Raw genomic sequence first — 27852 nt, forward strand, 5'->3', positions numbered from 1 at the left:
GGCATCTGGAAGGAACTGAAAGAAAGGCAGTGTGACAGGAGCATCACGAGCCATGGGGAATAGGGGGAGGGAGCTAGGGAGGTCAAGACTAGCTTCGAGGAGGGCTGTGGAGACCAGGCCACGCAGTCTAGATTTTGTTTCTCTAAGAACAGGAAGCTTTTGAAGAGGTTTAAGCCATTTCGTGTAGGTTGTAATACAAGTAAAACAAAACCACTTTGCATCTTCTTACTGTGAGCCTAGCTTGTTGGTATTGGTAGGCATGCAAAAATGCGATAAAGCTATGACACTGATAAAGAAGTCAAGTTTTTTTTTTCCCCCCAGCTTTGTTTACATCATAATTGACAAAAATTGTGTGTGTGTATATATAAGGTGTATAATGTGATGATTTGATATACTATACATTGTGAAATGATTCTCACAAGCTAATTAACACATCCTCAGGAAGTCAAGTTTTAAGTTTTTGTTTTGTTGTTTTAATCAGACTTTATATCTCAGAGTCTCACAAGTCTATGTGGTTCGTCTTTGTTCTCAATTTTCATGCAAGGACATTAATCCCCATTTAAATGTCACAACCCTTTTAAAATGAGTTTCCCGATGAAATCCCCAGTGTCTTGGTTTGAACTCTATGCTGCTTGCCATCGTGTTAAAATAAGTGCTTGTTTCCGAGTAAGGGCAGGTGTGCTACCTAACATCAGAAATGCCACTCTGGGCAGACCAAGTCTCTCCCTCAGTGAGTGGAAGAGTGAAGTTGCCTGCCATGGTAAAGACCTCAAAGGCCTGGTCCTTTGCCCCAAATGCCCTTACCTTTCCAACAATAATTTTCTATCCTTTTCTCATTATTACTTAGTCTGATTTGCTCTTTAGCTCTGCTTTATTCCCAGTTATTTCTTTGCTCAGCCCACCTCCATCATCTTGTTCGACAGAAGCCCACCCACCTTCTTGACATTTGGAAGGCTTGCTACAGTCATGTCATGCCTTAAATAATATTTCCAGTGCTCTTTTTCTATTTTGAAAACTAGACATTTTGCCCGGTTCTCAAGGAGATATTTTTCCATAAAGCTGTGGAAGATGTATAAGTGAGTAACATCTGTAAATAGAAGTGAAGTAAAGGAGGTTTTTGTACTATTTTAAGTATTACTGCAGGCGTTACTGTAATACTTTAAACATTTCTTCAAACCTTAGAATACATAAAGTTCTTCTGTAACTAACCATGTTTTTAGTAACAGTGAGGAAGAAAAACATTTTTACTAAAATGAAATACCAGTTAAGGAGGTAAAATGATTTAACAAAGGTCATATGATTTGGGAAAGATGGAACATATACTCGAGTATAGACCTGTTCCTACTCAGTTCAAGTCCTGCCCTCCCTATGAAGCCTGTTCCTGGCTCCCTCAGGAAGACCCAGGCTTTCTTGTTCTTGTGTTCCCACTGGTCTTTCTAACTAGGCATTGTACAGCTATTGTATACTGGTTGTATGAGAGGCTCCTCAAGAACAGGAACAGTGTATGACATAGAGTAGGCATTGTTAAATATTTCTTGGTTGAATGAATGAATGTTACAAAACACAGCTGAGATCTGAGTTACTGCATATCACTAAATTACCTAGTATTCAGATAGGAGAGTTGAAGGATAAATTTAATATACTGAGGAAACTTCTGTATATGTTTTTGATCCCCCACCCCTTCCCTCTTTGCCTGTCTGTTACAGATGCCTGAGGAACAGGCATTCAGTGTTCTGGTCAAGATCATGTTTGACTATGGTCTCAGGGAACTTTTCAAGCAAAACTTTGAAGATTTGCATTGCAAATTTTACCAGTTGGAGCGCCTCATGCAGGTAAGTAGAGAATCCAGCTTTGCATTTGCCAGTAGGAACGCAAGACTGGGAAGAGCGGGATTGATGAAATGGTGCCAAGGAGCAGGGGTGATTTCTAGCCCTCCAGGGTTAAGGACAGGTTTTAGGTTTTTCATTTCTCTCTATGTAACGATGATGCCACGATTAATACGGTGTTAACCCGACGGGTGTGAGCCGGGTTTTCAATCTCATAAACACCCAAAAGATCAGATGACTGTAGGAGCCTTTAACACAGCAAACTCAGTCAAGAAATATTCACCAAGGCTCTGAAGCTGACTGGTTAGAAATCTTATAACAAAAGTGAAACAAACTTTCCCAAACATTTCATAACTTGGAAAGAAAAACTGTCCTTCCAAATATTTGTCACCATTTGGGGATTCCTCTTCAGAGCTACTTTGTGGACTGGAAACGAGAGCTGAGTGCCAGTTTAATACCAGATGATAAGTGTTCTTCTCAGCACTTTGGCAGTTTTTAGAAAAACACAAATATGTGACTTTTTTGGCCTATTTCTGGCAGATTTATGAACCTCCTGAGTGAGAGTTCAACAGCTGCATATGTGCCCAAGACTAATTAGTTTGCTATTTCAGGAATACATTCCTGACTTGTACAACCACTTCCTGGATATAAGCCTTGAAGCACACATGTATGCCTCCCAGTGGTTTCTTACGCTCTTCACTGCAAAATTCCCTCTCTACATGGTCTTCCATATCATCGACCTGCTTTTATGTGAGGTACGTATCACACTTTGGCTTTTGTTTGTAGTGTCCTTCCTGTGTCACCTCTGTTAAAACAGAATTTGTTCTTCTCAGTTATTTTATTTCATTGCTGGAAAATCCAGGTTTAAGTTCCTCTTCCTTGGGCTGATGCTAATAATCATGTTTTGTCAAAGGTGCTCTCTGCTAAAAAAAGCACATTTGTATTAGTTAGGTTTGGCTGCATTGAAGAAATCCAAAATAACAGTGACTAAATAAAGTAGAGGTTTATTTTTCTTTCCCATGTAAAAGAAATCAGAAGGTTGGCAGTAACCTACCTTCCTCAGAGTGCAACTCTGTTCCGTATGGCTGGTTAGAGCTCCAGCCACTGTGTCTCTATATTTAAGCTAGGGGGTTTAGGGGTTCGGGGAGGTTGCATCCCCTCTTTTAAAAGACATTTCCTGGAATTTCCACCTGCATTTCTTCTTAACCTCTTATTGACCAAAAGTTAGGTACCTGACCATACCTAGCTTCTAAGGGGAGTTTTTTTTTTATTTAAGCTGACTAGGAATTTGCTAAAACTTGGGGGTCTATTACTGAAAGAAAATAGATATTATAGTAAATAACAATCTTTGCCTCAGCTTAGTTTTGGGTTTTAGGGGGTGTGTGTGCCTAAGAAGAAAAAACTAATTTCAAAAATAATACATGTTTGTTATAGAAACTGTAAGCAAAAAGATTTAAAAATACTTCTAATCCCAGTCTAGAGGGAAACTACTTTTAACATTTTGGTGTATATTCTTTCTGCCTTTTCATATATGTGTATGTGTAGTTTCTATGTGGAACAGTTTTTTTCATATGGAATATTATGTAATAATGTATATTATGGTTTTATATCTATATAAAAATACGTAAAAATACCATTATGCTATATATGCTATCTGGTAACCTCTTTTTATCTCATATACTTGACTATCTATAGACAGACACCTCCACATGTATACCATCCTTATTTTTAATTATCCCATATTCAAAACGTATAAAAATCCATTAAGAAATTTGTATCTTCTATCTAGCTTGAAACATTATAAGAAACAGCATTTCAGATATACCATTATTCTTTTTTTTTTTTTAAAGAAGATGTTGGGGGTAGGAGTTTATTAATTATTTTATTTTTGCTGTGTTGGGTCTTCGTTTCTGTGCAAGGGCTTTCTCTAGCTGTGGCAAGCAGGGGCCACTCTTTATCGCAGCGCGCGGGCCTCTCACTATTGCGGCCTCTCTTGTTGCGGAGCACAGGCTCCAGACGCGCAGGCTCAGTAGTTGTGGCTCACGGGCCTAGTTGCTCCGCGGCATGGGGGATCCTCCCAGACCAGGGCACGAACCCATGTCCCTTGCATTAGCAGGCAGATTCTCAACCACTGCACCACCAGGGAAGCCCCATTATTATTATTATTATTATTATTATTATTATTTTTGCGGTATGCGGGCCTCTCACTGTTGTGGCCTCTCCCGTAGTGGAGCACAGGCTCCGGACATGCAGGCTCAGCGGCCATGGCTCACGGGCCCAGCCGCTCTGCGGCATGTGGGATCTTCCCGGACCGGGGCACGAACCCACATCCCCTGCATCGGCAGGCGGACTCTCAACCACTGCGCCACCAGGGAAGCCCAGCCCCATTATTCTTAATTAATGCCAAGTATCCCATTCTTTGGATATATCATAATTTATGTAACCAATTCCTAATCTCAAACCTTTGTCTAGTTTTTCACTATTATAAACAACCATTTGTTAAGTAGTTACTGTGGGCCTGGTGGCATGCTAAGTAACCTACATAAACTTTTCAACTAATTAGTTCAGAAAACCATTGGGAGACTATTTGTTATGGAACTTGAGGCCCAGAAACTTTAAAAGTTTAACACTGTCAGCAGATTTTAGGGCCTCACCTGAGCTGTCCTTTGCCCCACTACTCCTAGAATGATTAGATTAAGAAAGGCAGATCAGAGGGAACCCTGAGCAGATTCAGTTCTGGGTCCTAGGGCTCATGGACAGAGTGATTGTTGTACTTGGAGTGAGCAGTATAGAATACAGGAAGAGCCACCAGGAGTTACTTCCTGAGAGATCACAATTTTATGACTCTAATGTTTTAGTTCGGAAGCATAGAATACTTTGAAAAGCATTCTTGAATTGCGAGAATAGCTCTAGAAAAGCTCTTCTCTCAAAAAAATGGGAGACTGGGTCTACCTTAAGTGGTTTTTCAGTGGTTGCCCTGTGATTTTTTTCCCCAAGATATTTTCAAGATTCATTCCTTAAGTGTTTACAGTTTATCTAAAAATTGTGGGGTATTCTGAAGACAAACAGCTTTTAATAATCCATATATAAACACTGAAAATGTTTTCTGTGTTTTCTTTTAGGGAATAAGTGTTATTTTTAACGTCGCCCTTGGATTATTAAAGGTACAGTACACATTTATTTGTAAGCTGGGTTATCTGGTATTCCTTGTTCAGCACTTGCAATATCTTGGTCTTAATCTCATTCTGAACAGCCACTATGCTCTAGCATTGTCCCTGACAGTGGATATGTGCAAGTAGCTCTGCAAAGGCTACAAAGTATCTTCTGGGGATTATAAAGGTGCTGGGATTATAAAATCCTTCTTGGGCACCTTCATAGCAGAAAACTCTTTCTGTACATGGTTGTATTTTCTTCTTTCTTCAAGACTTCCAAAGATGACTTACTATTGACAGACTTTGAAGGTGCGCTGAAGTTCTTCAGGGTTCAGCTTCCTAAGAGATATCGCTCAGAAGAAAATGCAAAAAAACTGATGGAATTAGCTTGCAACATGAAGGTAAAATCATTTTTGCATTAATTTAGATTCCTTTGTTAATGTCTCACTCTTCCTGATCAAATTGTCAACATTTATAGTACATTAATAATAATGTTTTCTTTTGTATTGTATAATTTTCTAAATATTTTCATATATATTACAGCCTATGAATTAAATATCAGGTTTCATGATTTCTACTGTGCTGTCCTTTAACTTTCAGTATTTGTTGTTATGGTCAGAAATTCCCTAAAATGAAAGTAGTAATACATGAAGGAAACTTATTCACTATTTATCACTTCCAGTGAAGCATTTATGATTTGTATCATTTTTTTAAGGTTAAAAAAAAAGAAGAATCTCCTTGTGTTCATGTTATAAAAGTTTTGTTTTTAAAGAAGAAAAAGTAATTGAGGGAGTTTAGTTTGGAATTTGAGAGGTGGAGGCAAATGGGAGACAGAATAAATAGCTGTATTGAGATGCTTATAGGGTGCATAAAAGACTGACTGTCATATTTACTCAGTGTGTCTCCAGAGGGTAGAATTGTGATCAGTGTGTCAGGGGCAGATGTGGTAGGAGAGAAGCTTCACTATCTACTGAATTAGAGTACGGACTGGGAATTAGAGATCTGAATTCAAAGTTATTTCACCTATTTAAGGCACAATTTCCTCATCTGTAAAGTAATATTGGATTTCTGGTTCTGGTTATATGTCAGACTGAGCTAACTCAGGCTACCCTTCTTTAAACATTTGGAGATGCTAAATAAAGTATAGTCCAAGAAATGTTTAAATACCTGGATGAACTTGAAAGAAAAAAGAGAAATACCCAGGTGCCTTAAACAAGGTGGCTCAGTGTATTGTGTGTGATAATAAAAGAGCATTCCAAGGGAATATAGAACCAGAGGCAGGTATTAGGATTTCACTACTCACGAAGACAAGACATGATTTGGGGCCTTCTGGAGGCCCCAAAATGAAACTGAAATCTCTGCATAAAGTTAGGACTTCAGAATGGCCACCCTGTTTGTAAAAGCAGGAATACAAAAACTACGTATTAGCCTGATAAAAAATAGGAATCATGATATAAAGTGAATGGGGGATTTGGGGGGGAGGGAAAGGAAATAGAACTTCTAGAAATTAAAATAATCATTAAAGTTATCGTTCAATGTAAAATGTTAACATCCTTCACAAGTATTATGGATAACATTTAATGATATTTTACCATGTGCTAGGTACTGTGATTAAGTGTTTTTACGTGTGAGGATTGTACAGTGCTTACCTTAGTGCCTGATAATTAGTAAGGGTTTAAGAAATAATGGCTACTACTATGATTATTTCCTCCCTGGTTTTTCAAGCAGAAACAAACTCTTTTCAGTAACATTTACACCAGTGATGGGTTTGCACACAGCACACAGCCAAATGAGCTCTGAGCTTCTTGGAGTTGCTTTCTGTCCCAACCTGGTTTAGCATACAGAAGGATGCTGACTCTTACTTATGATTTCTTCCCCTCCAAAACCTGCTTCTTCCTCAGTGTCCCCATCTCCAGTTTGTGGGACCTCATTGCTCAGGCCTGAAAACTTGATACCATCCTCTTCTATTCTTTCTTTCACACTTAACATCTTCATATTCCACATCCAAGCCCTATCATCAAAATATATCCTGAATCTGATCACTTCTCAACCCTTTCATCACCAATGCCCAAGTCTAACCATCTCATCACTTCTCTTCTGGAATATTGCAGTCGATTCCTTGGTCCTTCTGTTTCCACAGTGATTTCCTCCCAGACTCTTTTTGATCTCATCTCTCTCTTGCTTAAAACACTAATGGCTTCTTATCTCAGAATAAAACTCAGGTTCTTGCCTTGGCATGCAAGGCCTGGCACCATCTCACCTCTGACAGTGTGATTTCAACTACTACTACTTTTCCCCCTTACACTTTTCCACTTCAGACACCCTGGCCTCCTTGCTGTTCTCAGACATGCTGAGCATGTTCCCTCCGCAGGCCTTTGTACTGGCTGGTCTCTCTGCCTGTAATGTTGTTCTCCTTGCTGTCCACATGGCTTCACCCTCACCTCATTCAGTCTTAGGCTCAATGATCATGTCATCAGAGAGGACTTCTCTGATTACAGTGTCTAAAGTAGCAGCTCCCCCCAACTCTTTACACCCTATCTCCTTATCCTGTCATATTTTCTTCATGTCACTTATTGATACTTAACATTATTTTATATGTTTGACTATTATCTGCGTGCCCCCTGTCCCCATGCTGGAATTAAGCCTGTGACAGAGGGGACTTTATCTCGTTTGTTTATTGCTGAATTCCCAGCACAAGAACAGGATCTGACATGTAAATATTGGTTGAATGAGTGAATAAATGAATATTCTGTTGAGCTTCTTCCAAGTGTTTTACAAAGAAAAGTTAACATGGATTTGGGCAAGGCTTAAAAATAGCTTCTAGCTAAAGGTTTACCTTTTGGGTTTTCATTAGCTTGAAACACTTTAATAATAAATGGATTCTTTATTTCCAAAGTCCAGATGGGAGGTGTCTAATGTCTTTTTCCTTGCCTTTCCTTCCAAAGAATTAAGGTAGACAAGGCCGCACAGCACACGTTATTATTTGCTTAGATACGTAATTCCTTTTGGTCTTGGAGAGCCCTGCATGGCTAGGGTACACTTTGGATGATTTCCCCTACTTGCACATGGTTTCAGGTGAGAAAAATAGTAATTTTTCTTGAAATTGACTCATCACGGAAAGCCTACAGATTCACCAGGACATGAGAGAGTGAGCTTTTTCTGTTAAAAGGTGGGATATGGTGTGTACAGTTTAGTTAGTGATGATTAGTTTCACTCTGGCAGCTATACTTAACACCAAAAAATATTAAAGGCGATATAGGCAATAGTTGAGCCAATTATTGGCAAAGAACTTCAGTCACAGTGATAATTTGTTAGCTCAAAAATAAGAGAAATCATTGGCAAGCTCAGCTATGAGCCCTGCATTACGTAGACTGCATGATGGAGGAGGGCCTCAGTCAGCACAGAGAGTGCATAGTATCTTCTGGTTGTTTGGAGACCCTCTAGCCATGGAAAACGGGATTCCTGCTAGGTGAATGCTTTGGAAACTCGCTTCTGAATTTCTTGGTGTAGAATTTAGAAAGGAACATTGGCCTTGTAACTCATTCAATCCCACTCCATTATTTTTTAATTAAAAAAAAAAGTTGTGACTCAGTTTTCTCAGTTGTACTTCCTAATTAAGGTGGGAATAGGGAATGCTTTACCTCACATGCCAGTCCAGGAAGCAGATACCTATTCTTGTTGTTGTCTTTTGTTGTGTTTTAGCAGTTACAGTGTTGTAATTTCCAGTATTTGTACAGATTTTATAAGAATCTCATTTGTTCCTCACAGTACCCTGTGAGGTGCAAAGGGCAAATCAAGTATGGAAACTGAGGCTTATAGAAGCCAAGTGACTTACCCGGCTGATACTGACTGGGCAGTGACAAAAGCCCTGTTGGAACTCAGGCCTTCTGACTGCGTGCTCCCAAGGCTTTCCGCCCTGTTGCATGGCCTCTTATTTCAGAAGGCGGCAGGAACCAAGTTTGGTGCAGCAGTATCTGCAATGGCCACAAGGTGGGTCTGTTGCCCAGAAAGGTCCACTGTCCTCTCGGTGCCTGCGTCTTCCTTTTCTCCATCAATCTCTCCCAGTATCTGTCTTTACTTGCCTCTCCTTTTTTTTCCTCTCTCTCCTTTCTTCCCTTTTACTTCTCCCCTTCTTCTCCTTAATTTATTATGGGACCGAATTTTTTTTTTTATTTCTTACAGAGTTTTAGACCCCTGCTCTTAATCTAAAATTTAACAACATACATACATACATCAAAACTCATATAGCCGTCTGTTGAATTTCTCTCCCTCCATGGGTCAGTGACCTGAGATGGAAAAGTTGTTTCCACTTGTGATATAAGATCTAAAAGGAATTTCACTTTAAATAGATTGTTCAGGAGATCGGGAATGGTCCTAGGAGCTCCACAGCCCTTTCATACCCATAACTGTGCCATGCATCATCTTTAGTGGAGGGAAATGGGAAAAAAATAATTAGGTCTTTTAAGTTTTAACTCAAGAAATATGTGAGAGCAACTGTTTCTTTGTGTGTCTATACAGGAATTTTGAGAACAAGTCTGATACGTGAAGCTGGTTTAGAAGCAGCAGGAACTATGCTAAAAGAGATGGCTCAGTGGGTTTCTTAGATCAAATCTGAATACTTGACCCTTTGGCTGTAGAATCCTGCCTGATGTGAAATGGAATTTCTGAACCATGGCTTCATTGGAATTTGTTATGTCAAACATAAAGTGAATATGCTAGGCTTCAAACTACCTGTAAGAAAAGATATTATTACAAAAACCAAATAGTAATATCTGTCAATTAATGTAATCCTGACCATTTGCTATTGGGAGAAACAGAAAACTCTTTGGCATTTGGGGATATTTGCCCTCAGGGCATGTTTTTATTCATGAGCCTAAAAGCAGCACTAGTTTGAACTTCATTCTCTGCTCAAATCATTTGTGTAGTTAGTGTGGGTTTGGGTTTTAACTTCTGTGTTTGTAGTGACTTCATCAGTCTTTTTTCTTGATATGTTCACAGAAGCTTGTATAGTGTCTACACATAGTGAATTTATCCTTAGAGTGACCATATGAGGTCATTTTATGGATGTGTGTACTGAGGGTTAGAGAACTGAAGAAAACTCCCAAAGGGCACAAAGTCAGGGATGGAATTGAGATTAGATCCCAGGAATTTCAGACTCTAAAGTCAATGCTTATCATCATTGTGCTTTACTGTGCCTGAGGGATTGAATGAATGGGACAAGAGCTACTTCTATTGGTCCACTTTTGGTGATATTTATCATATAATGATGGGTAACTCAGTCTCTATGTCAGTGTTGAAACTTACCTTTTGTACACTGTAGCTGAGTTCCATTTTCCTTATAACTAGACCTGGCTAGTTTTACAAGATATCTTTACGTGTTCCTACCTTTTAGAATTGGATTTCATGAGGAAGCCTCTGAGTGGGTTCTCTCTTTCTCTGCATTGAACCCTAAAGTTTGCTGGTTGTTGCAAGGGTAGCAGTGTTCACTACCTTCTTGTTTTATTTTAATGAGTTCCTCTCCCTTGGTCCTTATCTGCATGTGATTCGTCTGCTAATAATTTGCTTCTTGCATTTTAGAAAAATACTCTGATGGTAGAACAAGGATGCCTAATTCTATTTAGTTATCTTTGAGGGAGTGTGAGCCTGAACTGTTTGAATAAATTAAATAAAAAGGCTGAGAAATCAAATAGAATGTTGATTTGTTTCAAGTGGAGTTCCACAAACCTTGGCTCTCAAGCTGGCTCTGCCTCTGCTTTGTGAACTAAGGTAGGTTAGCACAGCAGGGTTGTAGAGAGAGAAATAAGACGATGCCTTTAAAGTAGTGGCTGCTCTTCTGATGATATTATCATCATCCTTCACACATCAGTGCTCTTTTGGCCCAGGCTGTTTTGATCTCCTCTGCCCAGGTATCTGCTTTCCTTAAGTCAGTTCAAGTCAACAAGCATTTGTAGATTGCTTTCTATGCCAAGAATATACTGTGCTCAGTACTGGGCATGCTACAGAGATGGGTAAAAAACAAGAATCACCCCAGACTTGCATTCTTGTGCTGGCATTGCTGCTGAACAGTCTGGGTCCTTTACTTTAGACAAGTCACTTTACCTAGCGAGGTCTCAGTTCCCCAGTACAATGAGGGTGATAATCCCTGCTGTACGCATCTCAGAAAGTCGTTTTGATGATTAAAGAAAATAGTAGATGTAGAGGTAGCTTGTTATCTTGAAACTTTTATGTAAATCTCAGGTTCTTGTAATCACTAACTGAAAAAGAACCATGGACTTGTGTCAGATTTCTTTATTTAGCAACGAGGACTTTGGGGTCAGGATCTCCTTAATGTGCCAGACCTCTTCCTACCCACACACTCACCCACACAACATAACTCCAATCCTGCCACGCAGAGCTACTAACATTCAACCTCCCACCTGCCCTGGACTTTCTGTGAGTCCAGCCCAGCAGGGATTCTTGACTTTTGCAGGAACTTTATTTATTTTTTATTTATTTTAAAAATTTATTTATTTATTTGTGGCTGCATTGGGTCTTCGTTGCTGCATGCGGGCTTTCTCTAGTTGCGGCAAGAGGGGGCTACTCTTTGTTGCGGTGCACGGGCTTCTCACTGCGGTGGCTTCTCTTGTTGCGGAGCACGGGATCTAGGTGCACGGGCTTCAGTAGTTGTGGCTCGTGGGCTCAGTGGTTGTGGCTCGTGGGCTCTAGAGCTCAGGCTCAGTAGTTGTGGCACACGGGCTTAGTTGCTCCGCGGCATGTGGGATCTTCCCGGACCAGGGATTGAACCCGTGTCCCCTGCATTGACAGGCGATTCTTAACCACTGCTCCACCAGGGAAGCCCCTTGCAGGGACTTTAAACCAAACTTCAGAATCAACTCCTAATATTTCCTATCAGCAGCCTGTTTCCTACTCTTCTGTGTTAAATGGACTTTGTTTAAATGGCTCATTGTTTGCAGCACATGTTCAGAGAAGAAAAGCAGATAATAATAATGTTACAGCCACCCTTTATTAAAAAGACTTCACTGTGTGCCAGCCAGGTACTCTTCTTAGCTCTTTTTGTGTTTTATATCATGTGATCCTCATAACAGTAGTTCTCATAAGGACTGTTGGGATTTTCACAGATGAGGACCCTGAGGCTGAGATAAGGCAGCTTGCCCTCAGTCACACAGTAAGTCATCTGCAGAGCCAGGACTCAAGCCTTGGTCTGTCCAAGTTCTTACTGGCCGACGGTACTACCTCACTCCCACCAAGGTCAGCAGCCCCTCTCATTCTTTCTCCATCAGTGTGGGCCACGACATCCCTGCCTGTTCCACGGCCTGATCGGGGGCCAGCTTCCCCAGGGCAAGTAGCACATGTTTTGAGAGAGAACCTTATCCAATTCCTGTGACAGATTCATGATAAGTGAGTGACCAAAGGAAAGGTGTTTTAGGCTAATTTTTACCTCTACCAAAATATCAAACTGGCATGTTCCAAGTCTCCGCCTTCTCTCTAATTCAGGGTTTCTTAACCTGGGACTATGGATGGGCCTCAGGGAGCCCATGAGCCCTCTGAAATGGTGTGTAGAATGTTGAATTGCTGGGGGTGGGGTGGGGGTTAGCTTCTGTGCTTTTTTTGTGGGAACCATGGCTCTCAGGGGACATTCAAAGTGGTACTGTCTCAAACAGTGTTAAGAACCTTGTACTAATTCCAATGAGGTATAAAATTGGTTTTACCTGAATTACAAACTCAGCCTTAACCCAGGAAATTATTAGAATTTTTTCCTCCTTGAAAGTGTATTTAAACAGAACAGATTTCAAATTTAATCGTCTTTGAAGGCAAAAATACCTCTGTGTGTGAAGCCGTGATTTCCACAGCCTTCTGATAGGAGTCAGCCAACAGCGGGTGTGGGTGTGATTCAGAGATCTGCGGCTGATTCCATAGCTTCTCTTCTTCTTGAATTCAGTTAAAATTTTCGTGGTAGAAGTAAGAGACAGGCAAAATGAACTGTGGGGACTATGTCTCTTCATTAAGTATTTTCATGCTTACTGTGTGCCAGGTATTAGGAATTTCACAGTGCATAAAGAGTTCCTACCCTTGTGGAGTTTGCATATCCTGATCTGTGTACATCTTCGTATCATTAATGCTTAGCAAAGAACACTGCACATAGTGGGGCTCAACTATTGGATCAAGAAATGTCCCTGCTTGCATCCTTATTGGGTTAAAAGGAAGGCCTTTGACTTTGATTTGTTCAACAGCTGACTGTTCCGATTATGTTCCAAGCATTGAGCTGGGCGCTAGAGGTATGGTGGTAAGCAAAACAGATGTGGCCTGTTTCCTAGTGGGAAGACAGTTAATCAAGTAAGCACATAAATAAATAATTGTGAACTTGGACAGCTGCCATGGAGGATTTGGCTTGACGCTATGAGAATATATAATGAAAGACCAAGCCTGATAGGGGGAAGAGACTGTCAGGGAAGGGTTCACTAAGAAGTGATGTGGAGGGACTTCCCTGGTGGTGCAGTGGTTAAGAATCCACCTGCCAATGCAGGAGACACAGGTTTGATTCCTGGTCTGGGAGGATCCCACATTGCCGCGGAGCAGCTAAGCCCGTGCGCCACAACTACTGAGCCTGCACTTTAGAGCCCGCGAGCCACAAGTACTGAAGCACACGTGCCACAACTACTGAAGCCTGCACACCTAGAGCCCGTGCTCCACAAAAAGAGAAGCCACTGCAATGAGAAGCCTGCGCACCACAGTGAAGAGCAGCCGCCGATCACTGCAACTAGAGAAAGCCTGCCAGGAACAAGCAACGAAGACCCAATGCAGCCAAAAAAAAAAAACAAAAAAAAAAGTGATGTGGAGCTCTGATCTGAAAGGTGAAGAGGAGTGATCCAGGCACAGGGTTGCACAGGCAGAGGGACCAGGCTTGCAGTGTACGTTCGCTTTGGATGCCATTTCCATGTAGAAGACAGGTTGATGCAAAGGGGCGGGGCGGGTGGTGGTGTGGGTTCCCTTCTCATTAATTTAGCAAGCATTTCTGGGCGCTCTCTGTGCATGCGCAGGGGACAACAGTGAGTGAGACGCAGTTCTGACCTGGAGAAGGCACTGATAATGGGACAGGCGGGCTGAGAGGTGCTGGTCTTTCCTGGGTGCTGCCTCATAAGGACACTTGAATTGCTGCTTTTGCTGCTGATACCTCTCGTTCCTCATTCAGGCATCAGTCTTTTTCACAGGGTCTCTGCCTCAGAGGCAACCTGAACTAGTTGACTCTGGTATGCAGCCACATGCTCCGGAAGTCAGGATCAGCTATGAACCCATTATAAGCAGTGTTATGTTTGTTTATTTTTTGTTTGTAATGGGGTTGGAGGGGGTGGGGTAAGGCATTCAAGGGAAAGAGAGGGAAGAAGAGAGAGACCGAGAAGTGAGGCTGAGAGTTGGGAAGGCAAGTCTCAGCTGGGAAAGAAGTCAGAACTCTGGACCAGCAAGCTCTGCGTAGAGAAGTGAGCAGAGCTTTGTCTCAGAGAAGCCCAGGGTATGAGAATTGTTTTTAAACAGCGTTCACTTTGTTAGCTTAATTATAAATGTAATTCATGCTCAATGTAGAAAATGTGGAAGCATAGGAAACACAAAGAAATGCCCATATCCTATCACAGAACTGAAAGAACCAAATGAGGTGACATGTGTGAAGGGCCTGGCATGTCTGGGGCACTTATTACACACTAACTGCTCTTACAGTGTGAGGGAGAATCAACCCTTTTGCTCTGAGAATGAGACATTTATAATGAAGGCTAATGAAAGGTAGAAAAAATTACTTTGTAATTAGCCTTTTAAAATGTATGTTTATGAGAGAAATGTTAATTCTTCCTTACCCCAGCATGAGAATGACAAGTTGAAGAATCCTGAAGATTTGTGAGAATGTTTTGTAGGATTTGGTGTCAGTTCTCTTTTTTATAAAGCACGAGGGGAGCCTTGTATCCCTGCCCTTCCTTGTCATTTATACAGACTGACAGCAGAGAGTACTGGGAGGAAATGTTTGCTGCCCACAAGCCTCATTTAGTTTCTGTTCCTCTGCTATTGATCTGTTAGGATTGTTTATAAATTTACTGATCACAAAGTTGTTCTATTTAAGTGCTTTGTGAATCACTTACACGCACAATAAACATTCACCCCAGCATTGGCCTTAAACCGCAGAAGATCTAGGTTTAGGGATGTCCGTTTCCAGCTTGTGGCCTCACCCCAGGTGTTTAGTGGGCATCTTTCTATAGACTGCAGCCGGGGCATAGTGCTGCACGGCTCCTAGCTGCCTCCCCTCGGGCAGCGGCCAAACTCCAGGAGCAAACTCTAATTGAGGCAGGCCTGTAAACGGCCCGACAGGGCCAGGTGTCCACAGAATCAGTTGGAGAGGAACACCAGGCAGCTGGAGTAAGACAGAAAGGGAAGAATGGAGCAGGGATTGGAGATGCTGACATCAGCCTGCCAAAAACTTGGGCCTGTCCCATCCCCTTTCTATGGCTCAGTATTTTCTTCTGTAAACTAAGGAAGTTGGACTAGACTAGCTCTGTGATTCCTAGGAACTGGAGGCTAAAAGTCAGATTTGTGAGTCAGCAGTGTAGTAGTTTGTAGTGGTTGGTAAGAAAAAGCTTGAGAGAAAGAAGACAGTAGTTTAATGGGATGGAAGAGCAGCTAAATAGAACGCTCAGCAGAACTGTGTGTTTAAGGGCAGAGAGAACTGTGCCTGTTTACAGGCAGCACAGAAGGTGCTAGTTGAAAGAAAAGTGGTAGATGGTAGGACAGTGAGGTAGCTACAGCTTGAACTTTGGATGATGCCTCGCGGCCTGGGCTCAGATCCTGAACCTGCTGGTCGCTAACTGAGTGACTTTGGTCAAGTCACGTAACTTCCTTATATCTCAGTTCACTTGCCTCTAAAATGAGGATACTAATGCCGTACCTTGTAGAGCTGTCATGAGGTCACAGAATGAAAGCACCTGCAGCAGTGCTGGTATGTGCTAAAGAAGTGGCCCGTGAGGTGGAGGAGGAAGATGGACAGTCAGACCTAGAGCTCAGGTAGGAGGGGTTATCTGTTGGGTGCTCATTCTGACTACTGGTAAAAACTTCAGCAACCAGTTATCCCCAGCAGACCCATGGACATGATGGTAGTCATTGAGTAAGAATTTTAGGTCCTGGGCTCATGTGCAGGAAACACCACTTTCATAGTAACTTGGGATGCCCAGGTCAGCAGAGGTCTTGGTCTTCAGGGCAAGCCCTGAAAGCACCCACCCGTTGCTGATCCTTTTTTTTTTTTGGCGGTACGCGGGCCTCCCACTGTTGTGGCCTCTCCTGTTGTGGAGCACAGGCTCCGGACGCGCAGGCTCAGCGGCCATGGCTCACGGGCCTAGCAGCTCCGCGGCATGTGGGATCCTCCCGGACCGGGGCACGAACCCGTGTCCCCTGCATTGGCAGGCGGACTCTCAACCACTGCGCCACCAGGGAAGCCCCTCTGATACTTTTTAATTTGTGCTGTGCTTTATCCTACAGATTAGTCAGAAGAAGTTGAAAAAATATGAAAAAGAATATCACACCATGAGGGAACAGCAGGCCCAACAAGAAGACCCCATCGAGCGATTTGAGGTTTGTTTACGGCCTAGGTGATGTGAAGTGTTTTCAGCCTTTCATTTTACATAATTGTGCCTGTAACTAGCTTTAGTGAGTTCTTTTTAAAATTTAGTTTCACTGTTTCTAGGGTCCAGTTTCAGTTTGAGTTTGCAAATGAGAAAGCAAGATTTGTTTTGCTTCAGACTAGCAGCCTAGTTTGTTACAGTTCGGTGGGCTTTTGTCACAGTTAATAAGAAGTAGCTGCTTGACAGTCACTTGAATTTAAGTATTTCTCTGTGGAGATAGAAAGTAAGCAGTTGTTGACTGGCAGCACGTTAGGACCAGCCACATCTCCCGTGATTCCCGTAGGACTCAGCAATTAGTTTTGGGGGTTAACCTGAGAAGTTGTCATTACCATCTGATTTTTATGTCTGTAACTGGTTTCTTTTTACCCATCAGCGGGAGAATAGGCGTCTACAAGAAGCTAACATGAGGTTGGAACAGGAAAATGATGACTTAGCCCATGAGCTGGTGACCAGTAAGATTGCACTGCGAAAGGACCTGGATAACGTAAGTCTGACTTGTCTGAAGGGATGATTATATTGAAACACTTCTCCCTTAATCAAGTGAAATCCTGGAATTTTAGTGTTTGTTGTTCTAGTTAGTGTTTCCCTCTTATGATCCACCTTGCTCTTGTCAGTACTGTTCCCTCCTCTCCTTCAGGATCATCCATGATCTCATTAAGGCCTCCTTACCGCATTCTTCTCTCATTATACAGCAAACCCTGAACGCCTTTCCAGACATTGATTGAAAGGTGTTTCTGGCTATTCTTATGTTATTGCAATTGGCAGTAGCATTTAATCACTATAATTTCCTTAACTTACCCCTAAGACAAGAACAGATTTTGTCATCCTGCACATCACGTGCCTGTTGGGTAAGCATTGCCAGTTGTAATAAAGCTCAGTGCCTCCGCAGCTTGCAATTTCATCAGGAATTTCTGTTGGCAGATATTCTGTTTTTCTTTGCTTCTCCTAATCTTAAAAGGTTTGAGATGATGGCATTCCTGGCAGGGTGTTTGTCCAGTTTCTATACTACAGGCTTCCCATAGTGCACTCTCTCATTCATGGTTTAGGTCGAGGTTGGCGAACGTTTTCTGTAAAGGGACAGATAGTAAATATTTTAGGCTTTGTGGGCCACATGGTCTCTGTTGCAACTATGTAACTCTGCCATTGGTGCCTACACAATAAATGAACGAATGCACATGGCTGTGTTCCAGTAAAACTTTATTTACGAGAATAGGTGGCAGGCTGGCTTTGGCGCTTGGACAAAGTTTGGCAGCACCTGACTTACGTTTCCCTTCAGGCTCCTAAGATTACTTTTCTGCTTGTTGATTTTCCTGAGGCTCTGGAGATAGGCTTAGGCTATTGAGGGTTTACAGGGGACTTAACATAATATATTGAACCCCTTAGGACCTGTGAACTTCACAAGGTCCTTGACAGCCACCAACATGTATGAAAATATTGTGTACTACTGTATTTCTCTGACAGTCTTTGCTTTCATTAGATTCTCCAAGTGAGTCACATCGCAGATGAAGAGAAAGAGAGACGGCAGTATCTACTGGTTCTTATTACTTCTCTTTAGAAATAGAATAATGCAGTAAAATTTTGAACAGGTCTGGATTCTACCATCAGCTACTCTACTTTCAAGCAGGGTGAAGTGTGGGGAGGTGGAATAATAGCTGTGTCCAAGAGTATAGTGGGAATTACGTGATTTGGTGTGTATGAAAGTGCAGGAATTAGGCACAGGCAGTGTTGTTTCACTCTCTTTGTCTGATTGTCAGCTATAAGTAGCTGCAGGTAGCTGGGAAGACTCCTTTTTCCAGTTTTTCCAGGGAGGGTGTTGCAAGGCCATTAGCCCTCAGTAACCAGAACCTGGAGATCCCGTTGCTTTTTGGTTTACCACAGTCTCCTTAGGTTGGAGTTTCCTCCCTGTGGTGCAGGTTCCCAGCATACCCTCTGATCTTCTTTGTAGAAACACTATGAGAATCATTCCCTCACTGTTCAGGCATTTCTGCCAAGTGAGCGGAGGGAGGAGGATGTACACTGAGCAGGGTAATTGCTGAAGCAAAAATCACAGTGTGCACCTGTGATGGCTCTTCTAGCAGCTGTAGGTCATGCAGAAAGGAAGTGAAAAAGAAAAGAAAATGGGTCCTGTACTAGAGTTTGTATTCTACAATGAAATTATATTAAGAGGCAACTTAAGATAAAATTCCAGGCAGATTTTTAGTTTGAGCTGTTGCATTTGCCAGTCTGATGGGACCAGAAGTAACATTGATGCTCTACTAGTTTAGGGTGGAAAATACACTTCTTAGGTTCTTGAAGCCTGCCTCTAAAGAGGGTAAGCCTTTCTTTAAGTTGTCTTTGCCTGGCACAGTAGTCAAAGAGCTAGGTTACATTTCTGGTATCAGAAGTGAGAAATAGTAAAAATAAGATGAATTCCCATTTACTCTGTGATGATGTATGTGACAGGCACAGTGAGAAGCACTTTGTTAAACTCCAATATCTCTTATCCTTACCTCAGCCTTGTAACATGAGCCCCATTTATGGATAAGGATTTTTTAACAATAAAGAAACTTGAGACTCAAGAGAGAGGAAGGCACCCAGGAAGAAGCTAAGCCAGGAATGTAGCCCAGGTGCATCTAATTGAAACACCCAGGCTTTTTCTGTAATGCCACACTGTCTCCAAAATAAATATGGAACAAGAAGCTATGGTTTGATGTCATAACTACATCAAAAATATACTGACACCTAACAGAACATTTCTTAAGCACTTACAGAGTTCTAGACACTGCTCCACGTGCTGTGTACTTACTGTCAAATCCTCCAAACAACCCTTGTGTAAAGGATACAGTTACGATCCCCATTTCACTGATGAGGCCAAAAGAGGTTAAATGTCTTACACAGTCACACTGTTAGTGGCAGAGCCCTTAGACTGCAGTCCAGCTGGCCTGCCGCTCTTAACTTGGCTCAGAGGAGCAGGAACCCTGTTGCCACTAGGGCTCAGGAATAGCAAACTGGGGTCCCATCGTCCAGCCATCGACGGTGCTGAGAAAACAGACCTTTTCACACTAAACGTTGAGTCCCTTTCCAAGTTAGTCTTCTCTCGTATCTTTTGAATCATCACGGAAAATCAGAGGTTCTGAAGTGAGGGCTGTGGGGTCCTCTCAGCGTGTTTTGGCTTCAGGGACTTAGATTTCTGAAAGAACTTCATCATGCCCTTTCACTCTTCCCTTTCTGCATCCCAGAGAAAAGCTCTCATATGTGGCTTATAGAATTTCCAGAACCCTCTTTGTATTTCCAACTGATTTTATTATCACTTTTGTTATTCCTCACCTGTCATTTCTGTTACTTGTCACAAAGCAGCTATGGAGAGATCCCCGGTCAGCTACTGAGTCCCTAGGTGACCCCATCCAAGCTTTCTCCTCTATGAAATGGGAGTAATGCGTGGACCTGACATTAAGGCATTGGTGCTAAAGGCTGAGAGGGAACCTGTGGAAGGTACCTGGCACAGGGCTGATAGGACCCCACCTGAGTCCCCTCTGGCATGGTTGCTCTCTGCATTGAGACAGTGTAATGTGGGAGTGATGGAAACAGACTCAGGAGCTCAACTCCTGGGATTTGAATTCTGGCTCCACTGCATTCTAGTTCTCTGAACTTGAGCAGGTGGCTAAACTTTCCCCACTGAATTACTTTGGTCTCTTTATCAAAAATCAATTGACCTGGGCTTCCCTGGTGGCGCAGTGGTTGAGAGTCCACCTGCTGATGCAGGGGACGCGGGTTCGTGCCCCGGTCCGGGAAGATCCCACATGCCGTGGAGTGGCTGGTCCCGTGAGCCATGGCCGCTGAGCCTGCATGTCCGGAGCCCGTGTTCCGCAACGGGAGAGGCCACAACAGTGAGAGGCCCGCGTACCGCAAAAAAAAAAAAAAAAAAATCAATTGACCTGTATGTATGGGTCTCCTCGATTCTGTATCTCCTCCATTGATGTATACATCTATCGTTAATGCCAATACCACACTGTCATAATTACTCAGGTCATGGGAGTCCTCCAATTTTGTTGTTCTTTTTAAAAAATAATTTGGCTATTGTAAGTAATTTGCATTTCTATATAAATACTAGAATCAGTTTGTCAACTTCTAGAAATAAAAGCCTTCTGGGATTTTGAGTGGGGTTGTATTGAATCTGTAAATTAGCTTGGGGAGTATATTAACATCTGAGCAGTGATTGAACCTTCCAATCCATGAATATGTTACAATTTTCATTTATTTAGGTCTTTTTCAATTTCAGCATTGTTTTCTTAGTTTTCAGTTTACAAGATTTGCACATATTTTAATCTGTTATTAAGGGTAATTTTTTCTTTCTTTTTTTAAATAAATTTAATTTATTTATTTTTGGCTGTGTCATTGGGTCTTCGTTGCTGCGTGTGGGCTTTCTTCTAGTTGTGGCGAGCAAGGGGTACTCTTCACTGCAGTGCGCAGGCTTCTCATTGTTGCAGATCACGGGCTCTAGGTGCATGTGCTTCAGTAGTTGTGACACGCGGGCCCAGTAGTTGTGGCTTGCAGGCTCTAGAGCACAGGCTCAGTAGTTGTGGCGCACAGGCTTAGTTGCTCCATGGCATGTGGGATCTTCCCAGACCAGGGCTCGAACCCGTGTCCCTTGAATTGGCAGGTAGATTCTTAACCACCGTGCCACCAGGGAAGTCCCAAGGGTAATTTTTTCTTAATTGCATTTTCCAATTATTTATTGCTAGTCTCTAGAAATACAGTTGATTACATGACCTTGTATCCTGTGACCTTGCTAAATCACTATTCTTGTAGCTTTTTTGTTTATTTTTTAGGATTTTCCACATACACAATCATATCATCTCTGAATAAAGACAGTTTTACTTCTTTTCAAGTCATTCTGTCTTTTTTCCCTTGCCTTCCTGCACTGACTGGGACCTTCGGAACAATATTGGATGGTGAGAGTGGACCTCATCACCTTGTTCCAGTTAGCTGTAGGTTTTCCATAGATCAGGCTGAGGAAGTTCTCCTTTCTTCCTGTTTGCTGAGAGTTGTCATGAATGGGTGTTGAATTTGATCAAATGATCTTCCTGCCTCTGTTGAGGTGATTATTTGCTATTTTTCCTAATTCTCTTAGTACAGTGAAGTGTAGACAAACTGATTTTTCAGTGTACACAAACATTGCATTCCTAGGAAACGTGGGGTTTCTTTTTTCTTTTAAGATTTTTATTTGTATTAAAGATTTTTGTGTTGCTAAGGAATATTTGTCTGGAGTTTCTTTAATGTTTTTGTCTGGTTTTGATATCAGGGAAATGCTAGCCTTCTAAAATGAACTGGGAATTGTTCCCTCCTATTTTTTAAGGACTTTTTGTGGGATTGTTCCTTGATTAAATCTTTAATTCCCTAATGAAACCACGTGGGCCTGGAGTTTTCTTAGCAAGAAAAAAAATTTTTTTTTTTCTTGCTGCGTTGGGTCTTCGTTGCTGCGCGCAGGCTTTCTCTAGTTGTGGCGAGCGGAGGCTACTCTTCATTGCAGTGCACAGGCTTCTCGTTGTGGTGGCTTCGCTTGTTGCGGAGGCTTCTCTTCTTGCGGAGCACGGGCTCTAGGCACGGGCTTCAGTAGTTGTGGCGCACGGGCTTAGTTGCTCTGCAGCATGTGGGATCTTCCCAGACCAGGGATTGAGGCCGTGTTCCCTGCATTGGCAGGCGGATTCTTAACCACTGTGCCACCAGGGAAGTCCAGCAGGAAATTATTTAATTATGATTTCAGATATGGAGCTATTCAAATTTTCTAATTCTTCATGTGTACATTTTTATACTTTGTGCCTTTCAAGTGATTTATCCATTTCATCTTAGTTGTCAAATACATAGGCACAGAGTCGTTGATATTCCCTTATTCTTTTAATGTTTATAGGATGGATTTGTTGAAGTCTTCTCTCTTTCATTACTGATATGGGTAATTTGTGTCTTTTCCCTTTTTTCCTTAATCAGTCTACTAACTAGAAGTTTATCAATTGTGTTGATCTCTTTAAAACCAAGCTTTTGGTTTTGTTGATTTCTTTTTCTTTTATTGATTTCTGCTTTTTATTATTTCCTACTTTTCTTTTGGTTTAATTTGCTCTTTTTCTGGCTACTTAAAGAAGCAGCTTAGTCATTGATTTGGACCTTTCATCTTTTCTAAAATAAGCATTTAAAGTTATAAATCTCCCTGAAGCACTATTTCAGCTACATCTCACACATTCTGATGTGTCGTGTTTTTATTTTCATTCACTTCTTGTGATTGCTTCTTTGATCTCTGAGTTAATTAGTAGTGTGTTGTTTAATTTTTAACTATTAGGGATTTGTCCCCGAAATTTTTCTGTTGTTGATTTCTGATTTAATTCAGTTGTCATCAGGGTACATATTTTTTCTGATTTTATTGCTTTTAAAACATACTTATGCTTATTTTAGGGCCTTCCATATTGTCTGATGGGTGAATGTGCCACGTGCTCTTGGAGAGTTTGTGTGTCCTGTTGTTGTCGGTGGGGCGTTCTGTCATGTCACTTCTGTCAAGTTGATTGACTTCCACGGATTTACTGCCTTTCTCTTTATTTGTTCTATCACTTACTGAGAGAACAGTGAGGAAATCTGTAACTCTGTGCACTTATCTATTTCTCCTTTCAGTTATGTCAGTTTTTGTTTTCCTGTAATTTGAATTTATGAATGCATTTCAGATTTACTGCCTTCTGGAGTGACTCTTTTATTGTTATGAAATGTCCCTCTTTGTCCGTGGTTAATACTCTTTGTTCTGAGATCTACTTCGTCTGATGTTAATATAGCCATTCCGACTTTCATGGTATTTCATGGTATATCCTTTTCCATACTTTTACTTTTAACATATCTGTGTCTTTATATTTAAAATGGGGTTTTGTAGCCAGCATATAGTTGGATCTTGCTTTTTGAAATTTAGTCTGATAATCTCCTTCTTTTAATTGGAATGTTTAGACCAGTTACATTTAATGTAATTATTTATATGGTATATTTAACTCTCCCACTTGCTGTTTGTTCTCCATTTGTTGTATTTGCTTTTTCTTTCTTTTTTCCCCTTTTCTGCCTTCTTTGGTTTAATTGGGTATTTTCATGATTTCATTTTATCTCCTTTACTGCCTTATTCGCAGTTCTGGAGCGCTCAGATCTCCAGAGCTCTACTCCACAGGTTCCAGCCACCTCAGCATCTCTGACCCCCTATCTCTGCCTCCTGAACCCTTTGAGGCATATGCTCTGTTTGGAACTCCTCACCCTGCTCCTTGGTCCAGAAGTGCCTCTAGGCAGAAAGCCAGAATGGTAGTAGGACCTTGCTTGTTTCCTTTCTCCCAGGAACCACAATTCTGCATTTGTTTTTAGTGTCAGCAAACAGTAGTTTTATGTATTTCGTCCAGTGTTTTGTTTACAGTGAGAGGGTAAATCTGGTCCTGGTTAGTCCTTTATGACCAGAAGCGGAAGTCTGGACTTGTGTTTATCGCCACATGTTCCCTCCTTATGTGCTTATGTAAGCAGAATGACTGTGCAGCAAGTGTGGCGCCATGACAGGACCCTGGCTGGTCAGTGCAGTGGCCTGTGTGCACCTTCCTATTGACACAGCCTTGAGAGTCAGCTCTTGGAGTGATGGCACAAATGCTGGGCTTAATGTTGAGAGACCTGGTTTCGGATTCCAGCTCTGCTACATGCATTGTGCAAGCTTGGGGAAATCACTTCCCCATCTACATTTTTTTCTAAGCTGGGTAATCAGGATGGGCCAGGAAGACTCTTGAGTCCATGACCTGGCTGTCCCGTACTTCTTAGAATCAGTCTTATCTACCATGGGAGTGATGGTGAGTAACTGAGAGAATATAAGTGTGTGCTACAGGTTCCAAAGTACTGTTCAGAAGATGTTAACTGGGTCCAGGGGAGAGAAGGGAGAGGTAACAGGATGTTCTGTTGATTAAAGTAAAACAGAATCTTTGACAGGACTTTATTCTTCTTTGTTATTTCCTCTTTTGTTTGATTCTTATTTCCATTTTGATTGCTACTGGGGTTTGAACTAGAGGTGATTATAAGCCACTCACCAGAAAGGACAGGCCTTAACTCCAGGACCCCATTTAATTGCACGCATATGCAAGTAACTGATGGCCTTTTGCATATCATGCCATTCTCAGTTCTCCATTTAAGGCCCCAGCCGCCTGGAACCTATGCCTCCCGAAGAAAGTACGTCAGAAGATGTGGTGTAGTAGAAAGCAGAGGGGCTGAGCTATACCACTTTAGCTAGGTGACATCTGAAATGCTCTTTAATTTCAGGGAAACCACCATCCATTGTCAAAGGAGGTTGGATATAAGGAGCTGGCAAAGACCCTCTATATCTAGCACTCTGTAACTAGGAGCTTCCACCTCCTTTCCTTGACTGCCTTCTAACATGCTACAATCTCTCATTCTTCAGTTATCCTTGGACTCTCCAGTGTCAGGGACTGTATTTGTCAGATACAGGTGTATCATTTTCACTTGGACCCAAAGATCTGCCCACCAGACCTTTGCATGCTTTAGAAAAAAACTGGGGTGGAAGATGGCCATTTCAGATAATAAAAGGAGAGTGCTAGCAGAGGGGTGCCTTCCTTTGTCAGGTGACAGGGAGAGCAAAATGCAGAACTTATTTGATTAAGCAGAGCAAATACTGAGAGTTTGGAAGAAGAAAACCAGAATTTATTATTACTATTAATGATAATGACACCTACCTTTTGTTGAGTGTTTACTATATGCTAGGCACTGTGCTGAGTCCATTCCATGCCTTATCTGTCAGCTGAAGATCGTGAAGCTCAGAGAAGTTCTCAATGACTTGTCCAAGTGGCACACAGTCAGGGAGCAATGGGAGTCAAGACCAGGCTGTCTGACAAAGGCGAGCTCCTAGCTACTGCCCCGCACTGCCTCTGGGCAGGAGACGGGGCCAGACACTTGTGTGTGAGTGTAGTCTCAGCGTGACCTTGGGCATATCACGTCCCCTCTCTGGATCACAGTTTCCTCATCATCTTAAAATTGGATTGTTCTGGGTAATTCAAATCCCTTTCAGTTCTCACTTCTTGTTCTGTAACAGCACCTCTTAAATGTTTCAGGCTGAGGAAAAGGCAGATGCACTGAATAAGGAGCTGCTTATGACCAAACAGAAATTGATTGATGCAGAGGAAGAGAAAAGACGGCTGGAAGAAGAGTCTGCTCAGGTGAGGGGAGCTTTGCCCCTCCCACATTCCTCTGTGTCTTGCAAATGCTTGAGAGCTGGGAGTTCACTGGTGGCTTCCTGTTGGCACTGGAGAACCCAGAGACAGCTGGCTTCAGTTTCTCTCCAAAGGCCTTTTGTATTTACTGTGAAAAGCATAATGGTTCTTAATAATTAAAATGTAGGGGGAGACAGTGGGGCAAAGCCCATCCTTCACTGGGGCAGGAGAAATTCCTGTGTGTCAGCATCTGAGTGTGACAAGAGGGTTAGCATTTCTGCAAAAGGAAGGCAGACATCACATAATGTCTGGCTCTTCCCCTACCTGGCCACCGACATCTCCCCCACAGAGCAAACTCTGGAAGGCTTGTCCTGAGCATAGCCCCTGGGCGCAGACTCACAGCCATAGGAAGAGCTTTGGGCGCTGCATGCCCCAGAGCAGGCGGGCTCTCTTCACCATCCACCTTCTCGTCTCAGTCAGGCTGCCTGAGGTGAGAGATGGCGGGGCGCCTCCCACATAATCCATGAGGCACTGAAGGAGCAGCAGTCCTCCTGTTAGCTCTTCCTCTGCATTTGCTTTGTGTTACCTCTCAGCTCAGGATCCCAGGTAGGGCTGCACTGACAGGGAGGAACTTCAGCAAAAGCCGCAAGCTGAAAGTTCAGAAGTTTTGACTGTTCTCTCCTAGCATCAAGAGTAGGGTTAATGGGCTTCCCTGGTGGCACAGTGGTTGAGAGTCCGCCTGCCGATGCAGGGGACATGGGTTCGTGCCCCGGTCCAGGAAGATCCCACATGCCACGGAGCGGCTGGGCCCGTGAGCCATGGCCGCGGAGCCTGTGCTCCGCAACGGGAGAGGCCACAGCAGTGAGAGGCCTGCGTACCAGAAAAAAAAAAAAAAAAAAAGAGTAGGGTTAGTAGTGCTGAGAGTGAGGAAGAAGGGAGGGGAGTTACCTCCAGGAGGTCAGGCACTTTGGGGAAAGCCCAGCGCTAAGCGCGGAGTGCCAGAGCTTCGCTTGTATTTCCCTTAACATTCACTTTTGCTTTTCTTAATGTACGCAGTTAAAAGAAATGTGCCGTCGGGAACTCGACAAGGCAGAATCTGAGATTAAAAAAAACAGTTCTATCATCGGTGACTACAAGCAGGTGGGTCCGTGCACCCTGGAATTGGGCCGTGTTCTCTGGAAGCCCTGCTTGCCTGCACAAGATGTCTTCTCCACACCCACACGCATCCCTACTCGGCGACTTGCACTGACGAGTCCCTTCGCTTCACTGGACAAGTTACCGCACTGCTTTTCAACTGTAAAATAAGGGAAATCATCGCTCACGCGGAGAACTGTTGTGAGGAGTCCATGAGATTATCTTTGTGGAGTACCTGGCATAGTTCCCTCACATAAGCAGGCACTTATACATGGAAGCCCCCGAGTTCTTGGGAGCACTTCAGACTCATGACGTAGAACCACCTCTCTCCCCAGCGGGTTGCATTTTGAGAACGTAACTGAATTGGTCTTATTTCTTTCTGTACTGGGATCTCGTGCTGGCTCCTGAGTCTGGCAGTGTCTGTAAACATTGGCCATCGAGCGTGGCACTGATAGGTCCCTGCAGGTCCTAGGCCAGTGGATGCGGGGGTGGGAGAGCCAGAGGCACCTCTGCCCACCTGTCGTCTCACACCCGCTCCTGCTCAGTGCTGTCCCAGTTCCACTCCATAGTCCAGCTTCCACTGCAGAGCTCATCCCAAGCCCAAGTTGTGCGGCTTATGACATTGCTGAAGAGATTGTCATTTTCTATTATGTTTGTTTCTTCAGATTTGTTCTCAGTTGAGTGAAAGATTAGAGAAGCAGCAGACTGCTAATAAAGTGGAAATTGAAAAAATTCGGGTAAGTCTTCCTTTATCAAAGACATTTTATACCACCTAGTTCATTTTATGGCTATATTCAGCACAAAAAATTTGGGGAGGGAGTATTCTGCTTTTTTTTTTTTTTTTTAAATAACCTACCACTATTAGTAACAATACTATCTTTTTTTTTAAAATAAA

At 42.5% G+C, this 27852-nt stretch overlaps 1 protein-coding gene across 2 annotated transcripts in view; it reads left to right on the top strand.

Annotated features, from left to right (window-relative positions):
* RABGAP1 (RAB GTPase activating protein 1) overlaps positions 1-27852 on the top strand; it is a 159591-nt gene that overhangs the window by 126417 nt on the left and 5322 nt on the right. For both annotated transcript variants that reach the window (XM_079928051.1, XM_079928050.1), the window contains exons 16-24: positions 1707-1832; positions 2438-2581; positions 4949-4990; positions 5251-5379; positions 16490-16582; positions 17006-17116; positions 25725-25829; positions 26880-26963; positions 27623-27694. In XM_079928051.1, the coding sequence (XP_079784177.1) occupies positions 1707-1832; positions 2438-2581; positions 4949-4990; positions 5251-5379; positions 16490-16582; positions 17006-17116; positions 25725-25829; positions 26880-26963; positions 27623-27694 (906 nt within the window). The remainder of the gene's footprint in view (positions 1-1706; positions 1833-2437; positions 2582-4948; positions 4991-5250; positions 5380-16489; positions 16583-17005; positions 17117-25724; positions 25830-26879; positions 26964-27622; positions 27695-27852) is intronic.

The sequence above is a fragment of the Stenella coeruleoalba genome, assembly GCF_951394435.1.
Source record: "Stenella coeruleoalba genome assembly, chromosome: 7".
In the NCBI taxonomy this organism is placed as follows: Eukaryota; Metazoa; Chordata; class Mammalia; order Artiodactyla; family Delphinidae; genus Stenella; species Stenella coeruleoalba.